Source organism: Pieris brassicae, chromosome 9 (assembly GCF_905147105.1).
Source record: "Pieris brassicae chromosome 9, ilPieBrab1.1, whole genome shotgun sequence".
NCBI classification, from domain to species: domain Eukaryota; kingdom Metazoa; phylum Arthropoda; class Insecta; order Lepidoptera; family Pieridae; genus Pieris; species Pieris brassicae.
Genome location: NC_059673.1, coordinates 3,227,597 through 3,250,548, shown reverse-complemented (window position 1 = coordinate 3,250,548; position 22,952 = coordinate 3,227,597). Strand labels below are relative to the sequence as shown.

Sequence of the window (22,952 nt, the reverse complement as noted above, 5' to 3'; positions counted from 1 at the left end):
AATAAATATGAATTTATATAATATTCTGTCGTGTTAATTTTGCTCTTCTGTATATGAAACACTGTAATTGATTTTATCGCTCAAGATACACAATTATCTAGAGTAATATAAGTTTGATACTTTGACATGAATTTATTATTTAACAAATTAATCAAATAACTTAAACGCGTTGAATGAAGGTAAGGCTTGGGTTACCAGCTTATGTAATGGGGTTCTCTTATTTATTTGTTGATTAAAAATTTTGTAACAAATACATATCCTAATGTCAAGTTAAAAACGTAAGCTAAAATAATTAATATTATATGCAAAATTATCAATTCAGCTCGATTTTACAGAATTTTAATGATACATATTTTCATACTGCCAACATCAAATAATACGTACATAATTCACCTAACAATAACCCCTGTAAGTGCCATATTTAGAAATTCTAAATATGTATGTTTGGTCTAATTTGATTAATATTTTTGTATGACTAAATTATCATTGCAGTGTTTAAACGCAAATCCACTAAATATGTTTTTTTATGTTGTTAATGTATTTGTTTGTTGCTTATTTTGGAATTATTTTCTAAATAATAAAACATGAAACAGACTGGCAAGTGTTTTATTCAAACTTTATAATGGCTATATTATTTCAATTTGTGCTTATGTTACATGCCGATATTGTACATTTTATATCCATTACAAATATTTGGCTTTAGCGTTTAAGCGCAAATACCATAATTCGTATTACTAAAAAAAGTTTATTAACCATAAAAATTACTTCAATAATATGAATTTAACATAAATATTAGAAAGCTATTTTAACACTGTATTAAACGAAAATTGTTGCGTTGTAACATTTTAATGCAAATTGAATGAAATATGGACGCAATGTCTCTACTGGTCTTTAGGCTAATCCATTTTACAAAAATTCCAAGTACAAGCATTACTATGTCTTAATACTACTGGAGATGTAAAAGTTGTAAAGCAGTATTAAAAAATAACATTTTTACAGGTACAAAATTAATGTTGGTCCACAGAAATAATAGCGCTATGGCAACACAGAATACTTCTATCTGTACTCTCGACTCTATTCCCAAGCCATAGAGTATACATTACAATAAGTCAATTAATTAACCTTTGCATACTGTTTACTCAATTGGTACGCGGCATCAATTCATTGCAATTATGCGCAAACTTGCGAGTTCCATTGACTAGACTTAATAAAACAACGTAAGCTTGCAATAACGTAGGACGTGATTCTTATTACTCAACGTTTTCATCGACACTCACACATATATTAAGACTCAAACAGTTATAAAATGTTAACAAACAACATTCAATAGCTATTTGTGAATTTGTACATATTAATACCGATATTATCTATGCTAAATTATTTACAAAAGTGACTAGGAAAGCTAAAGTAATCAGGTATTCATCAAGGCGTTACGTGCGTTTTAAGCATTAGTTTAAGTGCTTAACTATTTACTTAAAAATAAACTTTTAATATACAATTAATTACATGTTATACGTGAGATTCTGGTTAAGAAACACCTCATTCATAATGTCAATGATATTAATAAATGCAGTTACACTTCAGTCAATATAATCAAAACCACAAAAAATAACGGTTATTTAGAATGTTATTTTTATTGGGATTTTACGACCTGGCATTTACAACCTTTAGGTCAATTCTTATTTTTCATAGCACATTCATCTGGGAATGTTAATATCGCTATTTACGTTCAGAAATATATTCTTAAAGCTCAGAAAACCATAAAATTTTCAGAATATAGACTTTGAAATTAATATTATTTAAAAAGATAACTAGATATAATTCTTACCTATTCTTAGTGGATTACTAATTTATTAAGCGTGTTTAATCTAGAGAACTGAATTTGTGCACTTGATTATTTGCCTAAACAAATCAAACAAGTTAATTTTGCTAGCGATTTGCGACTAGCGCTTAAATGTTTTTTTGTTTACCACTAGTAATATATTAATAATCTGTGCAATTATAAAATCACATTTGAAATAAATACATCTATAAAGTTAATAAAAAATATGCGTAATAAATAAACATTCGTAAATATAAGCGTAAATACTTGCGTTCAGGAATGATATTTCTATTTAAAAATCAAATTTCTTGTAAAGGCAAGGTGACAAGCGTTATCGCAGCAGAATTAAAAGCGGTAAAAAATAGTTCGCTCATGTACGAATACCTATAGGTTTTCAACATATAGGCGACTCCCATTTAACATGGACTTCCAAGTCCCAAATTTAAATATTCATATGGTTAACGTGTACGTAACCACTATTTTCACTAGCTCGCTTCAGAATTCAACGTAGTTATTGATACATGCTCAATAGTACTTTTAGTAGCAAATAACCTTAAAATGGCCCATAACTGCGAGACGCGTGAACATCCTCCAAAACTCAAAACCGTGCAACGTAAATTTCATACAACACTTATAGAATAATATTTGTTCCTATAATTATCTTAACCTAAGCTTCTGCATTACAAAAAATAATTTGCTAAAATATCGCGTGAACTACCAAATTTGTGCAATATAACCTCTAAAGCAAGCTGTTATAAAACTTACATAACACGGATTACTTCCGCAACTCAAAGCGATTTAAATATATTAGGGCGTATGTCATTAATATTTTATATAGAAACACTAAAATTATATATTTGAAAAAAATCTGGGAGAGTTTTTAACAGAGCCGAGTTGAGACTTGTCGTGAGTCAAGACCGGCGTTGCCAGTCGTCCCGATTTTTAAATACTTTCTTTACCCGCTTTTGACAAAAGAATCCCGCTTTTTTCTGGCAACGCTGGTCAAGACTCAGGTTAATATTATGGGAGGAGATTTATCGTCGTCGTCCTAAGTCGTTTTGTACGTTTGTATATATTGGATATACATACGGAAGTCATGTAAAAAGTTCTGCTATACTATGCCATAATATATTTATTTCTCTTTGGTAAAACGTGTCCAAAAATTTGACACATCTGAATTGACTACTGTCACGTTTACCTATCGGTATCCGTTAATTATAGAGATTTAACGAATCCCAAACACTTAGGCCAGCTAATAAATCAATAATCAATACAAAAAACAATTTCTATAGAAGAATATATGTAGATTCACCATTACAGCTGGATAAAGGCTCTACACACACAGAATCAGTTTTACTGCATTTTTCATGTCAATTCTAAAATTGTTTTAGAAATAATTTGCACTTAATGTCATTAATTTTGTAAATATTACTAATTTTAGTGTTTATTTTAAATGACAAAACTTGCTTCAAGCCATTTGGCAACAGTAACGTCCAGCTAAAATTTCAGCAAAAACCCCTGAAACAAGTCTTCTCGAATGTTCCACAATCTCTCGAATTTGCGAATCAAAAAAGCTCAACAACCTTCTTTTTGAGGTACTCCTTCAGTGGCGCGTAGTAGTGATGCCTTAGCGAGACAAGTTCCGGTTTCCGCTTTAAGGGTCTAAAAAGGGGCCAATCGGTTTCGAATAGAAGAAGCATTCCTAGAGCGAGAGAGAGCCATACAAACAAAAAGGATGGAACGAAAGCACGAAGCAGGCTGAAAGGTCGGGGGGGAGGTTGGAGGGCGGGAGGTCGCCAGTCGTCCGCATGCTGTGAAGCGTGTGACACGTGTGTAGCGTGGGTTGTCGCTCCCGACTCAGTTGAAGAGTGCTCGAATGAATCGCGCGTGTATTCAGCACACGCTGTGGAAGATTTCAATATGGTTTTTCAAAATTATATTTCTTATAGATATGAGATAAATCGTTTAAAAAATCCTATCCTTAACATTGAGCAGTGTTGGCCTAGTGGCTTCAGCGTGCGACTCTCATCACTGAGGTCGTAGGTTCGATCCCCGGCTATGCACCAATGGATTTTCTTTCTATGTGCGCATTTAACATTAGCTCGAATGGTGAAGGAAAACATCGTGAGGAAACCGGCTTGCCTTAGACCCAAAGAGTCGACGGCGTGCGTCAGGCACAGAAGGCTGCTCACGTACTTGCCTATACGATTAACACATGATTATGAAACAGATACAGAAATCTGAGGCCCAGACCTAAAAAGGTTGTAGTGCCATTGATTTATTTTATTTTTTATCCTTAACATTGGGTTTATTATCAATTAGGAATATAAAAAATATAAAATAAAAATCAGTGTCATTACAATCATTATCATTTGGCCGCAGATTTCTGAATATATTTTGTGTTCATTTTTCTTAATGGAGTAAGTAGGCGCTCAGCCTCCTGTGCCTGACAATGTGTGGGTCTTAGAGAAGCGGATTTCCTCGCGATTTTTACCTTCATTTTACGACCGGATGTTAATTGTACGTAAAGAATGACAAGTCCACTGGCGCACGGGCGTGAATTAAACGCACGACTCGAACTACGCCAACACAACTCTCACAAATAATAATCACCATATAAAATCAATATGGGAAAATCAAAAAGTTCCATATAGACTTTCAAATTTAATAGTTTATATTTAAAATATATAAATTGTATACCTGTTTTATCATCAGATACAGTCCTAAAGTGGTCACAAAGTGCAATATCAACGGCAGCGCCGCTAAGCAAGCATCCGCCAGTACAAGCCTCACCATCCGGTATATTAGATCCTGGAATTGCACTTTCTTCTAATGGGGCACTGTGTGTGGATCTTGGTAAGCTGCTGTAGCCTACAAACATCTTGAATTTAGCTGGGAAGACAAGGACGGTTAGATCAGTTTATGCAGCTATCTCTTTCTTACGAGTAAGGTTCGTTTGTTTTGTTCTTCATTTATTTGTTTTAATTCAAGTTTTCATACATTTATTGGTGAACTTACCGAAATCTCCAGTCATAGGAGTGGAAGGCGTTGCTGGTACGCTTGATGCCTTTCGTTTCCCGCCAGTACTTGAGCCCTCATCCTACAAAAAGGTCGTGATTATAAACGGTGTTTGACATTTACTATTTGTGTTGACGTTAAAATGGACGAAAAAATAGGGATAGCAAAACCATTTTTTTTTTCCATTGAAACCTTTGGCTGACATTAGTACTAAAAAAATACTAATTTCGTCATATTTTTTTTTAAATAAATTGTCTCACGTCTCATGATGTCTCATTATTGAACATCTAGCCTAACTAATAGGTTTTTTTTTATGTAGTAGGAGGCTCATCTGATGTTATGTGATTTGAGTGACATTTCCATAAGGCTCGCAAGTGCGTTGCCGGCCTTTTAAGAAATGGTACGCTCTTTTTTAATGACCCTGAGTAGAATTGGTCTAAAAGTTATATGGGAACCTCGCTAAGTTAATATCACGATTTTACGTCTGACATGCTCCTTGGAAACGCATATGTCTATGAACTACGATATGATGGAGGCTCTTAAGGAGGTAATTATTCTCAACAGCTTATTAAGGTTTTACTTGATAGATGGCTCCTATAAATTACGTGGACCATGGTGTAACAGTTGCAGCCTTACATTTTGTAAAAACAAAAAACTTGGCGATTAAAGTGTACCGGAGAGTTTATTGCCAGTTCTTCTCTTCCGTTCTATGCCCATCATTTGAGGACTGGCAGTAAATGTAAAAATTATTTCATGTCAAAGCATTTCATGTGTATTTTTTATTAACGTTCATATATGTACCTAAATAAATAAATTATTTTGAATTTAAAAAATTTTGTACCAATCAATTCCATTTCAGCTAGAGCTTTATTCTCAATATGACATGTTTGTCATAAAGTCATGTTGTAAGATTCTTGCTTTAATAGTCTTAACTAATATCATACAACTTAACACAAACATAATTTGTATGAAAATGGTCACGTAACAAAGGGTGAGCAAATATCTCTTCCATACAAATTCCTTATTTCTTTATTACTATATAAATATATATATATATACTATATATTCTGCACGGATATTTGACAGCTGTCAAGACTTCACACTAAAAGACATTTCAAATTTTATTAAGATATGTCTGTCTCTAAAACCACGTTGTATCCTAATTGCAAAGATTTTCATATATTAAATTAAAAATCTTAGTATTACCTGAGAGTCTCTAGACGCCAGCAGTCCGTCTCTTTCTAATATCTCCCTCTCTGTTCGGCCCACGTACTTAAATTTAGTACCCCATGAGAATAACCCTCCACCGGAGTAGACGCAAGCGTCCGATGACGACGGTAATCTATAAAATATTCAAAAGACAATATAGCAAATATTCATCACCAGATTAATTTACCATAAAAACATATAATTTTCTTCATTAATATCTGTAAATATTGTTCAAATATCGATTAATCTTGTTTCCCGTGTAGCAAAATCTGTGCAAATAACGTATAATTTTTAACCTATAGCAGGGCCAATTCAATAGATGACATTTGACATCTGTCTGTTTTGGCGCCATATGCCTTATATACATCGAAGTAAGTGAACGATCGATTCGGACTTCATTTATATGAAACGTATTTAGTTACTATGTTTGTAAAATCTTAAAGATAAGAACATAATGTAATAAAAAATATAATTTATGGTTAAATATTCCTCACAAGTATTTGCAAATCGAAATTTAGTGGTTTGACAGCATTTGCACTGCTGCGATTAGTGTAAATATAAATAATTATACTATATCTTTAATACTTACGTAAAAAATAGCATTTGTTCAATCGCACAGCACCACACGTGCCTGCACGCGGCGCCACTCGGACACTTGAAACCAACAGTATGCTTTTTCTGAAATATTTGATACACGAGTTAAAACATGGTATATTTTGGTACACTTTTAATGGTATCCATTTTATGTATCAACTATGATTGCGTGTGCACTGCACTAGTGCGTCCCCAGGGGGCCAACTCCCCTAGAAAATCGAAATAGCCTTTAAACAAATAAATGTCAAAATTCTTCGTCAACTCTGGTAATTTTATACGACAATATAAGTACCTAATTTAAACCTATCCGCTAGGAATCTATCGTGATAAACGCGGCAATGTACTTATTTTATATAATATAAATGATATTGACTTTAAACGAATGCCTTTATGTATAACAAGCTCCACAACTGTCTCTAGAACTCAATCATATATGTCTTCGTTAAGCATTTTCAAAAAGGCCGGCAACGTACTCGCGAGCCCTCTGGCATTAAGACGTTTGTCCCGTACTATAAAAAAAATTTCATTCCACCTAGGTTTTTCACCTACTCTGCAAATTGGACTACAACGAAATTCGCAACTTTTCCTTTATTACACAAATAACGGGTTTCTATTGAAAAAAAGATAGTCAATAGATTCATCCAAACTTAACTTCTTTATTATATCAGATAAATATACCTCTGGATAGTTAAGATGAACGATGAACATTCTTCCTTCGAAATTGATTTTATGCACTTCCGACCATTTGAAATGATGCGTCTTCCTGCTTCCTTGGAATGTTAATATACCGCAATGGTTAATACCTAAGTATAGTTGATTGCCCCTGTGATCCTGAAAATACATATGCCATAACTTGTAAAACAACCGAGTCTGGCCACGTAAAAAGTTGTGAATGCCAAGTCTGTCAATTCATTCAGTGCCTACTCAAGTAGTCCGTTTTGTAAATATAAAGTTAGAATTCATATATCTTATTTTCTAATGTTCATAAATGTACTAAGTTATTTTGAGTTTATTAAGTTATAACGTAATTAACCAACCTAACGACATCTTATAGTAGCCAAATACCAGTGGCGCTACAACCTACGCTTTTAAGTTTCTGTATTTGTTTCGAGCTTATTTATTTTCTATAGTAACGCCATCGACTTTTTGGGTCAAAAGCTAAGGTTTCCTCACTATATTTACCTTGCCGCCCGCGCGGCCAATAATATTAATAATAGCCAATCACAGATTAGGGTAAAAAACCGTCTTCACCGGGGAAGGCGAGAACCTTTACTTCGCACTTCGCTCACTCCAATGAGCTTCCGTCCTGCTCTTCAGGCGATTGACCACCCCGCGACGGCCCAAGCCGAGGTTCGAGTCTCACAGGAGACGCCCTTGCGCTAGCCGCGGGATATAACGCCAATTCAGGCCGAGCTACGCTCGCCAAAACAGCCCGAGCTGAGCTGTAAAGGCCCTTAAGGCCAAAAGCGAGACTCCATTTAAAAAAAACTATATTTCCCTTCACGAGCGAATGTTAAATGCGCACCTAGAAAGTCCTTTGTGCTGGGTTTCGAACGTCTATAATATAGAAATTACTCCCCTAAGTATCTCAGGTTGGAAAGTATGAGGGAATGCTGAGAAAATAAAAAATGCGGCATGAAATCTCAAATAAGGCTCAACGAGTCTACTTGCCCCAACGTCGTTATAACAGTAAATGTTGGGTATGACAGAGACAAAACAAAAATGTGTGCAGGTGCTTGTGTACACACACACACACACACACCTTAAGATAATAAACCTACTTAAACAAATCAGTCAGCTAAGAAACAAAATTCCTTAAATATATACAGACAGGAATGACGCCTAAAGAGAACTAAACTAGTTAAATTTAGTTAATAAACCAAATGTAGTGAATATAAGTGTCAAAACATTGTAGAACACTCAGACTGTTAATGAACATTACCTTAGTTTAATAATTCATTAGTATTGTAGAAGTCAACATAATATTACTTTTAGTCACAATTATCGCATAGGCTAGATTGTAATTCATGTAAAGTTACACTCTTTTTTGTGAACTTTATTGTAGGAAAAATTTACATTCGGCGGGAACCAAAAAATAGTAATAATTTATTATTCATACTTCATCCCTCGGGCAAAAGACATGACCATCATATTATCACATAGCATTGATAATTTTATCAAATTTACCATGACGCTATAATTACGCAATCTTGTAACAGGAGAACGTCACACAGATAAAACCATGGTGTAGCGACACCGATCTATACGAAGCGAATCACTGTGATAACGTGAAACCCTGAAACACAACACGTTAACGAAGTTATTCCCGCCAAGGAGTATACAACTTTTCGACTTTAACCAGCCCTATCATAGCCCAATGAAGGAATGAATGAAGACAATGAAGCCCCGACACGTTGTGACGGATCCTGATGATCCATCAGGGAACAACATATTAAAAGTTGCCATCGCGGCAAAGCATAGTGAGATTAGGGTAAAAAAAACCGCCTTTACCGGGGAAGAAGGGGTCCTTTACATCACATTCCAGTGGGCAGAACGGAACTGCTCTTTTGGCGATTGACCCCCCCCCCACCCCACGACGCCCCAAGATCCCCCGAGGTCCAAGTCTCGCAGAAGACTCCCTTGCGCCGGTCGCTTTAAAGCCCATTCCAGCCAAGCTATGCTCAATAACACCCCAGCTGAGCTGTCAAGGCCGACAGCGATTTTTTCAAAAATAACCACTTCGGGCCAGCCAGTCAGTTGTTATTGAAGATCTACCTTTTAGGTTAGAGGAACTGTTTATACTTCCTCCACAATGGCATACATGAAATGATGATCAAATTTATTTCTTTACCCAGAAGATCTATCATGTCTTTAACAAAGTTAAAAACAGGAAATTAAAATCCTTCTTATTCCCCCCTAGAACGCGGAGATTTTTCAAGTTATGTTTCTGTACTGTCAAATTTATAATGATTTGTCAAGTTCATAATTAGTTTTGCGTACCTGTGCAACTATTTCAATTGTGTTGTTATAAACTTTTTTTTTGAATTGTTCAAAATAAGTATACTCATACAACCCGATAACACATTTATATAGGGGATTACTATAATTGTACATCTTATATAGTTTCGTACTTCCTGTGCTCACCTAATTTATTGTTTTAACAGTTGCAACAAAGTGAAAATAAAAATTCTAAAAAAGATTTTAACTAGTCATGTACTCATATACAAAACTTATTGTTTTAGTAATGTCAAAGTTGTGATTGGCAAGCCGGATGTTTATATATTTATGGATTTGTATATTTGTCCTAACCTCCAGACCTTTTAATAGTTTTAACAGAAAGGGAAGTTGCAGATTTTAGTTGAGGTGTGGGACTACACAAATTAACCCAATTCACCCAGGGTAAAACGTTAATTGGTTTGACCACAATAGATCAAAGAATATATTTGTATGTATGTTTCTACAAAATGTATGACACGATCAGGACAATTACAAATCAGCATAATTTAGGATCAAATTGAAGTCCGACATTCCCCCTGTGCATACAATGATGGAATCGCACTGGACTTATTGAGGAGATATCATGAGAAAAAAAATTACTTCTTTTACAAAACTCATAAGGTTTTTAGTTTTTGGTTGCTTTTCTACAAAGGAAACCGCAAGAAAGTTGTTACCGTTTAAAAGCATAATACAATTATGTAAAAAAAGCAAACCTTAACGGGGTGTGGATCAACACCATAAGTGTCAAGTTGACAGGCAATTTTAAGGAATGTTCGTTCTGCCTCCTGTGTAGACATTCCTTTAACTCCACCTGTACCACCCGGAGTACCTTCCACTGGCTCTTGATGTAGTTCCTAGTAAGAAAAAAATACCATTCAAATTCTGGATGTATTTTGTCTTTTTATCACCAAATAAACTGATAATGAAACAAATGTTCAAGAAATTCATGTCTATTTATTTTTTAAGTTAATAAAAATTTATATAAATAATCATATAGATTCTCTATGGTGATGAAGCTTTTGTCTATAATAATGAAAAATAAAATAAAATTAAAAGTTAGGTAAAATCAGAAACAATAAATAAACAGATACTAACCTGTATTCTAGCCTCAATGGCATCAGTCTGTCTTAGCAAAAGCCTCATTTCTGTCACATAATTCCCGACGTGTATATTTGGATCATAATCACCAAGTTCAACTAAAAATTGTATGAAATATTACAATCTTATAAGATGACAGATTTAAAAAAAACCCAGCTTTGTCATTATTACAAAATCAGAATCATAATGATACATTTAATTTGGTGTATCTACATAAAATTAGGCCATACAGCACTTCCTTTTAAAGATTTAATATGACAATTGACAATCAATTTACCTTATAGGTTTATAAGAAATTTACATTTTTTAATACTTTAAGAAAATTAATTTAATATATTATACATATGTACTATTTTATATTACTAAAAAGTAATTAACAGCAGTAGTAAAATGATATATTTTATAAGCTTACTCTGGATGATCAATGCACCAAGCATTGCAGCTTCATTTGCAGTACAATAAAGTCTTCCGTGAAGTAAATCCCTTTTCAATTGTAAATAAATTTGAAACCGGGTGACATCTTCCTTTAGCAACAATGCATTAGGAGGATAAAATTTCACCCGGAAACTAAACAATATTGGACTTGCATCTACAAACAAAGTTTAATATATAGTGTTTATTATTTCTTTTTACATCAAGTCTAAAAGGTTAAAAAGTAAACACTCAACTTACCCTTAACTTGTTTTAGTATTAATTTGGCTAAATGTAGCCAATGCTGTAATACAAGATGTAAAAATTAATTTTCAAACATAATTTTTAAGAATCTATAAGGTAGCCTGTTTTCATTGTATTTTAAATAAAATAAGATACAAGAGATGCGGATATACAATAAATGTAATATTTTACCCGTTGACCATTAGCATCCACATATCTTAGGCCAAAATAGTCAGTTTCAGTCAAATTTAATTGTTGGCAAACATGTTCCAGTAAGAATTTTCCTTTGTAACTAGGCTAAAACCAAAAATAAAATTAACGATTAATAGCCAACCATAGTTAAAAAGTATATTAAAAGTAAGGCATTTACAGTTAAGACTTACGTGAAATTCGCATTCTAAAATCTCTGTATCCTCCAATAACCGTACTGTACATTTATAAACAATATTACTATCGCCGCGGCTTTTAAACATATTGAATTTGAATGTTAAAATCAATACAAAAATTACTAAACTAATTTAAAAAATGTATCACTATAACTGACCATCATGATATTAATCAAATTATTAAAATAAAATTTAATTATTATATCCAGAAATACCTAGTAAAATATTAAATACTTGCTTAACTATTCATGCACGGGCTTTATTTAAATTTAATGGAAAAACGTTGAAAACTACACAACATTTATAAGGAGCTGCATGTTATGTTTTTTTTTCTTCAGAAAATCAAGGAAATATGACTAGGTTATCCGAATATGTCTAAAAACGAATTGTCAGCTGGTTATTTGGCATTTTGCAATTTAAACATGTCATGTTCTCATAATTAATTAAACTAAAACGCTGCCGAAAACACTTTTATTTATTATAGTCAAAAAGGGGATGGATTTTTGACATACAGAAATCATAGTTGGCGCTATATATTCAGAATCTTATCCCCCAGTGTCTGGAGATTATCAACATATCAAGATCTAAAACATACTTATTTCAGAAGCACTTAGTATTGTCTTTGGTTAACATAGCTTTTACACATTTTGAAAGAAAACAAGTTTTTAACCGGAATAAAGCTATTTGTATTATTATAAACTTATAATTATTTAAATTTAAAATTATGTAAATATTATAAGTTTAAAATAATACAAATAGCTTTAATCCGGTTAAAAATTTGTTTTCTTTCAGAAGCACTTAATATTTTTATCCCGGAACTATACTACCGCTAAGCTACGTAAATTAAGACACGATAATTATTGTTATAACTCGGTATGTACCCATTATGATGGCGTTATATAAATATAGACGGCGTTAAATATAAATACGGAATACCAAAGAAGGAACATAATTTTAACATACTTTTGTTGGCTTCTTTTGCGCGGTTATTATGGTTTTGTTTTTATCTTAAGAGTAAAATGTAACTATAGCATATTAGATCCCGTTTATCAAAATCCAATGTGTTTTGAGTTTTGACGTTAAGTCTCGTCTCCACGCTCTACTCTTAATCCTAAATATATTACCAATAATTCGCGCTACAAAAAGGCAAGTGGTTGGTAGCAGCTAGAGCAAGTAGCAACTAGCAAGGCAACAGGGACAGGATGGATATTACAACAGGCTACCTATGTGTAATATTCACTACTAGCTATATTTATCGCATATAGCCAGCCTTTTCAATTACAGAAAACCCCTAATTATTGTAAACTAGTATATCAGGACATACTAGTTTAATTATAAAATATATTCAATATTTTATAATGAAATAATAATATTTTATATATAAAAATACATTTTAAAAATTAGTAAATAGAAAATCCAGAAATACTCCTTCATTAATTATTAAAAGCTAAAACTCGACTCCAAAAAAGTTTACAGCTCGGAATTACAGATTGCTCGTAAGTTTCCGAACGCAAACGGATTTGACGTAAACTTAAGGGTGGCTATGCAAAATGTTTAAAACGTATTAGGGAAAATAATTCTTGTAAACGTTATGTTACCTAACATTCGTTAAGATACATAAATATAAATTCTCTTTAGTAGTTAGAAGCGCATACCAAATATTACTAACATCATCGCACACTAGACGCCAAAATAAACTTTTCCCATTCTCATAGATTGTAATGTAACATTTTCGTTTCCTATAAAATCCACTAGGTTGACTACACTTTAATTGAAGTGTCACTTAGATGTAAGAACTAAGGCCCTTAGGCCAAGTTATTTTTTTGTTCGTCGTTTTTGTTTGAGCATCGCAACCCCAATACCCCTAATTATCTTAGTTATAATCTCATATTTTAAACGTTTCAAGCCAGTTGATACCCACCTTCAAAGAAAGAGTTTCATTTAACATATATTTAAACATCCCTACAACAACCACCACCGAACATTACTCGGGTTTCGTATTTTTTAATAAATAATATTAAAATACAATATTTTTATAATAAGTTCTCAAGTTACTTGATGTGACAGAAATAATGACGAAAGCGTGCATCTTTTAGGCATTATTTCTGATATAAAGAAATCTTAATATATTTTAGCCTAATAAAAACGCAATACTTTTAAAACGGACACTCAGCCCAAATTAAAGACACAAATTAAATTATAATTTAGTATTTTTACTCAATTTTTAAAGCGAAAAAATAACGTACAACCATTCATGAGTACTTATTACAGCCAAACCTGGGTAAGTGAGAACTAAATAAGTGAGAGTGATAGCTGGGACCCGTCTTTTTAAGTTCCCAAAACCTCTATTAGCAAGAAACAGAAACCTCTGTAAGAGAAAGTCGCTTTTCCCTCATGGACTTCCGTAAGTGAGACTGCTACTTATCTATACCTCTATAAATGACAGTCGAGTCTTATTTATATAGTAAAGATCATTCCAATGAAGCTAGCTTTAAATGCGTTGGAGATGGTCTATCAGTACTTTGAATACGCGGCGGTTGTTGATCAAGGAATATTCCACAAAATTTATGAAAAACATACAAAATACAAAAACAGAAACCCAAGCAAAATTGACGGTACGGTTTAATGTAAATAAGTTCTAAATAATATAAAATATGTATGTACATAATATATGTTGTGCGCATAATTTTATCATATTACATATTTACTACATTCGTACTTGCTGTGACTTGTTATTCTTCTTACTTATGTATCTCTATAAGGGATAAACGTAGCCATGTAATGCAGGTAGCATTATCGAGAAACTCGGGTTAGCGAGAAACCTCTATAAGTGAGAATGAGATTGTGCTCCCTTGAAACCTCGGTTATCCAGGTTTGACTGTGCATATTTATGAGTTTTCTCTGAATTTAATCTACATAAAGTATTAACTTCTCTTACTAAGGTACATATATAGAGATAAACAACAATTTTTTATAATGGTAAAATACGAATACGTATCACAGAATAACTACTACATATCATAGTAACAGTAAGTGGAAAATAAAACTTGTTAACATGTCAACACTAAAAACCGGAAGTTACTCCTTTTACTCTCCTTCCAGACGAGTGAAAATCCATACCTCGGTCATTCTGTTGGAGTCTTTCTCGGATTATACACGCTATCCGTGGTGAGTGTCAAAAGCAACAAAGTGCAGTGCTTATTTTAGTGATTCTTGCTATAGTTCATTCAAAGTTTTAGTATCAGTGTCATTATTCGTTATTGTAATTACTGAAGTTATATGTTTATCGTAAATATTTTGGGTGTAGATGAGTAATTAAAATGTGCAATTCTGTGGAATCTACTTCTAAATCTACTAAAATCAAATAAAAAGACAACATAACTTGTTAGATCGTTTTTTGTTTCTATTTAAATTAAAATTTGATGTTCTTTTTTCTAACTTGATCGCCTACGCGGCATGAAAGTTAGACCGGCACATGTCACCACGTGGTTGTGAATCATTTTGTTTTACCGCATGTTGAGCAATAATTATTTCTTGTGTATTATAATTTTATTAACTTCGTTACTTAATAGTCTTATTTTTTGCGCAATTTTATGTTCACAATTTATCGTAATGGCTGACGTCCATTGTTAAACGTCAAGATAGGGCGAGGCGGCCATGCGGCCGCCATATTGCCGGCCGCGTATTCGATCACTTAACGACCTTGTTAAGGTGCATCGTTGTCTTGAAATATCGCGAAGTTTTCTTGTATGCTTATTTCTATTTTTTTTCCAGACTAACCAAAAATGGGAAAGGAAAAGATTCACATTAACATTGTCGTCATTGGACACGTCGACTCCGGCAAGTCCACCACCACCGGCCACTTGATTTACAAATGTGGTGGTATCGACAAACGTACCATCGAGAAGTTCGAGAAGGAAGCCCAGGAAATGGGTAAGGGTTCCTTCAAATACGCATGGGTTTTGGACAAACTAAAGGCCGAGCGTGAACGTGGTATCACCATTGACATTGCTCTATGGAAGTTCGAAACCGGCAAATACTACGTTACCATCATTGATGCCCCTGGACACAGAGATTTCATCAAGAACATGATCACTGGAACTTCCCAGGCTGACTGCGCCGTACTTATCGTTGCCGCCGGTACTGGTGAGTTTGAAGCTGGTATCTCAAAGAACGGTCAAACCCGTGAACACGCCCTTCTCGCTTTCACACTTGGTGTCAAGCAGCTGATTGTTGGTGTCAACAAGATGGACTCTACTGAACCTCCCTACAACGAGTCTCGTTTTGAGGAAATCAAAAAGGAAGTTTCCTCTTACATTAAGAAGATCGGATACAACCCAGCTGCCGTTGCTTTCGTACCCATTTCTGGCTGGCACGGAGACAACATGTTGGAGCCATCAACCAAGATGCCTTGGTTCAAGGGATGGTTGGTTGAACGTAAGGAAGGCAAGGCTGAAGGTAAATGCCTGATTGAGGCTCTTGATGCTATCTTGCCACCTGCCCGTCCCACTGACAAGGCTCTACGTTTACCGCTCCAGGATGTATACAAAATTGGTGGTATTGGAACAGTGCCCGTCGGCAGAGTTGAAACTGGAGTCCTCAAGCCTGGTACCATTGTCGTATTCGCCCCCGCTAACATCACCACTGAAGTTAAGTCCGTTGAAATGCACCACGAAGCTCTCCAAGAGGCTGTGCCCGGAGACAATGTCGGATTCAACGTAAAGAACGTCTCTGTCAAGGAATTGCGTCGTGGTTACGTCGCTGGTGACTCAAAGAGCAACCCACCTAAGGGGGCTGCTGACTTCACAGCACAGGTCATTGTATTGAACCATCCTGGACAAATCTCCAACGGTTACACACCAGTCCTTGATTGCCACACAGCTCACATTGCTTGCAAATTCGCTGAAATCAAAGAGAAGGTAGACCGTCGTACTGGAAAATCAACTGAAGACAACCCTAAATCCATCAAGTCTGGTGATGCTGCTATTGTAAACCTTGTTCCTTCCAAGCCCCTCTGTGTGGAGTCCTTCCAGGAATTCCCACCTCTTGGACGTTTTGCTGTCCGTGACATGAGACAAACCGTGGCTGTAGGAGTCATCAAGGCTGTTAACTTCAAGGAAGCTGGTGGTGGCAAGGTCACTAAGGCTGCTGAAAAGGCCACCAAGGGCGGCAAGAAGTAGCTAACATTGTCAACAGCACAATTTTTCATACAGCTGCGATACTTCATACACCGCAAGGTGTTCCGAAGGAAAGAAGGCTACAAACTCATTCCTTTTCTATATTTTTTACATGGCTTATACTGTAACATTATTTTATAATTTATAAGGGTTTAATATATCGTATATCTGAGATATTTTGTTACGACTTCCAACTATATGTAAATTCATAGAATAAAGTAGCCTACAAAATTATACATTCTTTCATTACCATTACCATACTCCATTTGAATACTACTATAGATTATTCTGAAGCTGTCTGTCATAATCGGTCTTGCAAGAACTTAAACATTGTAGTGTTACAACTACTACTGTAGATAGATACTTAGGTAAACTAGAATGGAACTACATTTATTAATATAAAAGTTACAATATAAAAACTTGATGGAAATGTAGACTTACACCTTTTCAAATTAGAATAAAACTTCCTCGGTTCGTAACACCATGAACTATTATCAAATTTTAAAAAAGTACTATTACCATATTGTCAAAAGTCAATAAACTGTTTAAAACAATGGCCAAGAATAATAAATATTAAGGAATAATCCTACTTTGGTAATTAATTACATTTACCCTATTTACGACACAATTGTCACGATAGTTGACTACAACCCGAGCTATATTTCGGACACGCGAGGGAATTTAAAAAATAACATACTTTGTTGCATAAAACTTTTTATTATTAATATTTTTACATAAAACAAGTTACTAATTTCAAAAATAAGAGCTATTCCCCATTTAACTCCCTTTCCTCTTGTTCAATCACCGTCATAGCCCAGGCTTCTGCTTGTTTATAACGTTGCTTACTTACGTAAGGTCCTAACCACATCTTATATGTTACAATTGTAACACCTGTAAATGCGATTGCCATGTATGCCTTAGGCAAAAGCCCAGATTGTTTAAAACGATTAAACACACTCATTTCTAGTGCTATTTCTTTGATTCTTCGACCGCTCGATATTTTATAATGGAATCTCTTATGATTGGTTTCCAAATGTAGACTCCGCCAAGAACCCCTAACACAGTGACCAAAGCGATTTGTCCATTTGTTAAATATCGGGGCCTTCGTATTCTCATACTCTATAAAATTACTTGCATTTACTGTAAAACTTAAACTATCATGTACTTTACAAACAATATTTTTTCCATCATAACCTATAAGTTCTAAGAATGTGAAACATGAACCAATATATATAGATATACAGTATACACAGATAATATACTAAGATAGTCAGACCAGTGACCACAGACTTAGTGAAGTCCACAGAGTCTTATATAAAAGTTACTAGCTCGTAACAGCGAAAATTCATAGTAGTCTTTTGATAAATTATTTGTTAGAATTAATTATTATATTTGAGGTAAAAATTAATTGACTTGAAAAGTGAATCTTTTTATTTCTAATGTGAGAATGTCAAATAACTTTACTTTTTATATATATAAAAAATATAGAATGTAGCTAAAAAGTCGTAAGCACCGTGCCAGCTGTTATCAGCTACCAACATGTTTCAACACTAGACACAACACTTTAAATTTATTTCTTATTATATGAGTATGTAGCGACACCAATTTACGGCTATGATTTTTAAAGCATTGCGATGACCTCATACCTTGAAAAGCGCTAACTTAATTCCGGTTGCTAAGGTTATATACTTATAACTTCTTGACCTTAGCCACTGGAGCCTTCGGGCTGAACAGTCGGTTACAATGTTCGAGGAAGTTCCTTTAAGACTATGGAAAGAACGCAGAACTACTTCTCAACATTGAAAAGTATGATGATATCTCCGCCATAAAAAGCATTACTCCTGCCTTCAGTATCAATCAACACCAGCAAGTGCCAGCCATCATCTGGTTCCAACTCACTGTAATCTCAGGTGATCTGGCACTGGTAAGTTGTTTCAAAACAGCTGTTGCAAATAAAATGGGTCAACAGTGTTTCGTTATCGGTCTGATACTTTTCAGGATATTAACTGAACTTTCTTATGTTAATCTAAAACTCGCGCCGTCGTGTTTAGTCGCTTATTAACATATATCGATAAATGAAACGGTTTGAATGCAAGATGAATGGAGGTATGAAGTGGTATAAGTAAATATTAGAAGCAGAATGATTATAGTTCCACCGATTCAGAGGATATTACAAAAAAGTTAAAATATGTTGATTTATGAAAAGCCAAATGGATCATTCCTCACATTTTTACTCATTTGTTGTTGGTGTATTTTTGGTGCCAAAACGTAATAATTAAACCATTGTGTGTTAACAATCATTATAAATATTATATCAATAAATACATACGACTTTGAATTTATAATTAATTGTAGTGTTGGTACAGTAATAGAAATATAATTTACGTAGGTAGGTATTCTAGCGCTATTGACGATTATTTCAAAAAAAATTAAACTCGATCGGCGTCTCAAACAGCCAGGAAACTCAAAAGTTACACGTATTTTTTTTATAAATATATTTTATGTTACATTAGGCAAGAGGCTCACCTGATGTAAAGTGATACCGCCGCCCACTTATACTGTCAGAAAGATCGCAAGTATTCTGCCAGCCTTTTAAGAATTGGTACATTCTTTTCTTGAAGAATAATTTCTTCTTTTCTTTAATAATTTAAATACCAACCTACATACTTACTCAACTGGCTCTGTGACCCAAGAAGTGTCTTGGCCTCCGAAATGACAAGCACTTCCAGCACTCCCTGTCCAGTGTTACCGCCCGCCAATTGCTGGCTTTCAGCTGCAGTAGGTCTTCATATTTAAATACCTATTGTATTTTGTTGCTACATAGCGTATAAATACCAATTAAGCAAAAACTCAACTTGCTCAGCTACTGGTGCGTGTACTGGTATAGAGGTTGAGGTGAATCTTATTTTGCCTACATCAATCTAAGACCCCATCAAAGTCTAATGTATTGTTTATTTTATTTTTGTGGACAATTTCAATGAAGTTTAAAACTATATATCTTAATATGATCTTAATACGAATATATATAAAGTATTGTTTTATACATTTAAGCCTTTTGATAATACAATAATCAATATACATAAGAAATTTTGTTATTTAATGTATGGTATTTGAAATAAATGTAAAATTATAATACACAAATATTTGCGTGCGAGCCATTGCGTTCCACAAATAAAGAATTGTTCGTTAAGCTGTTCCTGTGATTGTCTGTGGATAATACTGTCGTTTTTTGTTTCCACCAGATACGTAAGTGTTATACAGAAATATTTATAGGAGTTAGCGTTTAGTGTTTACTTATATATCAATCTACGTGCACTCTGTATAATTTAAATAAAATTTCTTACAGCAAAGATCTGAATAGAAGACACAAAAATAAAAAAATGAATTTAAAAAGAAGTCTTCCAAACATTCTTATCACAGGTGAGGGGTTCTTTCAATTAATTGCACTCAGGTAGTATATTCTCTTAAGATAAATAGGTTATAGTTACTTTACGTACCATTTAAAATTAAAACAATATATTATTTTTTGCATAATTATTAACAGGGACCCCTGGTGTGGGCAAGTCGACTATTAGTAAAAAATTAGCAGATCGTACTAAATTTACGTGGCGCGATGTTTCAAAACTAGCTGAAGAGTACAACTGCCTTGATGAGTATGACCCAGAGTACCAATGTCCTTTCCTCAATGAAGATAAGGTAACTCGTAAACTTTAAAATAATATAATGAAAAAATGTTAAGGATACAAAAGGATTGCACTTAATTTTCATAATCTCAATAATAATTTATGTGGGTGGTCGTAATTTTTTAATACATATATATTTAAAGCTTTTAGATATTATGGAAGGAATGATGGCTAAAGGAGGGAATGTAGTTGATTATCATGGATGTGAATTCTTTCCTGAGCGATGGTTTGATGGTGTATTTGTTATAAGGACAAATAACACAACTCTGTATGATAGATTAGCAGTGAGGTAACTATTCACTCAATTTTAAAAATTGTTCTCTAGTTATAATTAACAAATGAAGTCCTTTGATGTGATATTGCACATGGAATATCTTTTAATTTAACCATTGAATATATAATACTTAAACTTATAGAACATACCAAATGTACTGGCTATTGCAGTTTTATGACTAAAGTCAGACCATTTTATCAAAAAATTTAAACTTACAAACTGGAAAAATAAATAAATTTACTATTAAAATTTAGATAAGTTAAATCAATGTTTCTGATGTTGATTTGTATACTGTCTTATAAAGATCATAATCTTAACCACCTCCATGGTTTAGTAGGTAACAACACATTGTGTATACACTCGCAGGACCTACTTAAAAAATACAGAATTGTTCTAAATTCAAACATTAATGAGATTAAAATATTTCAGAGGCTATACTGGTAAAAAACTAGACGATAATGTCCAATGTGAAATATTTGAGACAATATTGGAAGAGGCCCAGTCATCATACAAGCCTGAGATTGTTGTACAGTTACAGAATGAAACAGAAGAACAGTTGATAAATAATGTTCAAAGTATTGTTGATTGGATTGAGAGGTGGAAGGAAGAAAATATATAATTTAAAAAATGTATGAGCTTTTATTTTCGGCATTTAAAGTTAAGTTAAAAAATTTAGAGCATGTTTTTTGTGTAGCTTTACATATGGCAACCAAAATAAAATAATGTAAATAAATTTAAAAAAAGTAACTCTGTTAAAACAAATACTTATATCTTAATACAACTGCTCCACATAGTGAAAATCTTATGCTCACGGAGCGTGTAACGGTGCGCTGGTGTTTTTTCAGTGAACCCAAAGGGGTGTTAACTGCTCAGTCTGTTCATGGAGACGAGCAACATATCAAGTAAGTACATATGTGTCGTATATCCCTCTTGTTCTAAAGAAAAACTGTAATCGGGTTGTACCAAAACGAGAATTTCATAAGTAAAATTAACGCAGAAAAAGAAGGTATTTTAAAATCAGCCAAGTCAAATCAAGACAACGAGATTGGCACGTTTTGTAAATGGTGCGCCCTTCTACGTGAGAAACGTTGATCTCCAGCACGACCTGGAGCTCCCTACCATAGCCAATAGATGAAGTTGGCGTCCACACGCCACTTCGACAAGGCTAAACACCATTCGAACCCATTGGTGCGTAAGAGCATCAACTACTACACCTTCCCAAAAAGACTCGTAGGAGGCCTCGACACATACTAACTGATCCGGATGATCCAATTACCGTAGCTAGCAACCACTTAAAAGCCGCCCGCGCGGCCAATAATAATAGACAGATTAGGATAAAAAATCGCCTGCACCGGGAAAGGCGAGGGCCTTTATTTACTCCGTACTTCGCTCACTCCAGTGATCTTCCGTCCTGCCGATTGACCACACCGCGACGGCCGAAGCCGAGGTTCTCACAAGAGACGCCCTTGCGCTAGCCGCGGGATAAAACGCCATTTCAGGCCGAGCTACGCTCGCCAAAACAGCCCGAGTTGAGCTGTAAAGGCCAACAGCGAGATTCCATTAAAAAAAATCCAAAACGGCATTAAGTTTTAACGTATCGTAGCTAATATGCACCATTCTTAATAAAGTATGGTTATAAATATGCTATTAGAGATAACATGCTGTATCTGTATAAGAAAGCTAAGCTAAAATATACAGGGATAAAATAAAGGAACAATATAAATATTCTATTTTATTATCCCACTGACAAAATATAAAGAAATGCGTTAATATTACTGTATTTCGATTTTGAGTTATCTATTTGAGACATTCTTTTAGATACTCAATTCACTTAAAATAACTCTCATATAAAATTTAGGGGATGGAATGTTTCTAAACATTATACAAGAGAAAGTCTTGGATACATACATTGCTAGGGTTTAGAAAATTATAAACTAATTTTAAGATAGTGAATGTAATTTAGAAAATTGTATTCACTATACAAAAATGAGGTACTACAATCGTATAAAAATGGTTTGCACTGGTGACATTTGTTTTGTT

General features: G+C 34.0%; 3 protein-coding genes across 5 annotated transcripts; 2 read left to right on the top strand and 1 right to left on the bottom strand.

Moving 5' to 3' along the window:
- Nucleotides 1–526: 526 nt before the first annotated feature.
- Nucleotides 527–12,117, bottom strand: LOC123714753 (FERM domain-containing protein 5). 2 transcript variants are annotated; one of them, XM_045669255.1, is made up of 12 exons: nucleotides 11,776–12,117; nucleotides 11,585–11,689; nucleotides 11,411–11,453; nucleotides 11,151–11,327; nucleotides 10,736–10,836; nucleotides 10,354–10,494; nucleotides 7,322–7,474; nucleotides 6,639–6,727; nucleotides 6,047–6,182; nucleotides 4,841–4,922; nucleotides 4,523–4,714; nucleotides 527–3,725 (listed from the first exon to the last, which is right to left on the bottom strand). In XM_045669255.1, the coding sequence occupies exons 1-12, from the start codon at nucleotides 11,863–11,865 to the stop codon at nucleotides 3,388–3,390; spliced, it is 1,647 nt and encodes a 548-aa protein (XP_045525211.1). In that variant the 5' UTR covers nucleotides 11,866–12,117; the 3' UTR covers nucleotides 527–3,387. The 2 variants fall into 2 exon arrangements, with proteins under 2 accessions (XP_045525211.1, XP_045525212.1); XM_045669256.1 differs by having other exon boundaries at nucleotides 4,523–4,693.
- A 2,731-nt stretch (nucleotides 12,118–14,848) lies between these two features.
- On the top strand, nucleotides 14,849–17,189 carry LOC123714093 (elongation factor 1-alpha). Its single transcript, XM_045668220.1, has 2 exons — nucleotides 14,849–14,946; nucleotides 15,553–17,189. Exon 2 carries the CDS (start codon nucleotides 15,564–15,566, stop codon nucleotides 16,956–16,958), a length of 1,395 nt encoding a protein of 464 aa, XP_045524176.1. The 5' UTR covers nucleotides 14,849–14,946; nucleotides 15,553–15,563; the 3' UTR covers nucleotides 16,959–17,189.
- Nucleotides 17,190–20,153: 2,964 nt separating this feature from the next.
- On the top strand, nucleotides 20,154–21,542 carry LOC123714094 (adenylate kinase isoenzyme 6 homolog). Of its 2 annotated transcripts, XM_045668222.1 has the most exons (5): nucleotides 20,154–20,201; nucleotides 20,302–20,375; nucleotides 20,500–20,651; nucleotides 20,782–20,927; nucleotides 21,342–21,542. In XM_045668222.1, exons 2-5 carry the CDS (start codon nucleotides 20,336–20,338, stop codon nucleotides 21,529–21,531), a joined length of 528 nt encoding a protein of 175 aa, XP_045524178.1. In that variant the 5' UTR covers nucleotides 20,154–20,201; nucleotides 20,302–20,335; the 3' UTR covers nucleotides 21,532–21,542. The 2 variants fall into 2 exon arrangements, with proteins under 2 accessions (XP_045524178.1, XP_045524177.1); XM_045668221.1 differs by lacking the exon at nucleotides 20,154–20,201 and having other exon boundaries at nucleotides 20,220–20,375.
- The last annotated feature ends 1,410 nt before the right edge of the window (nucleotides 21,543–22,952 follow it).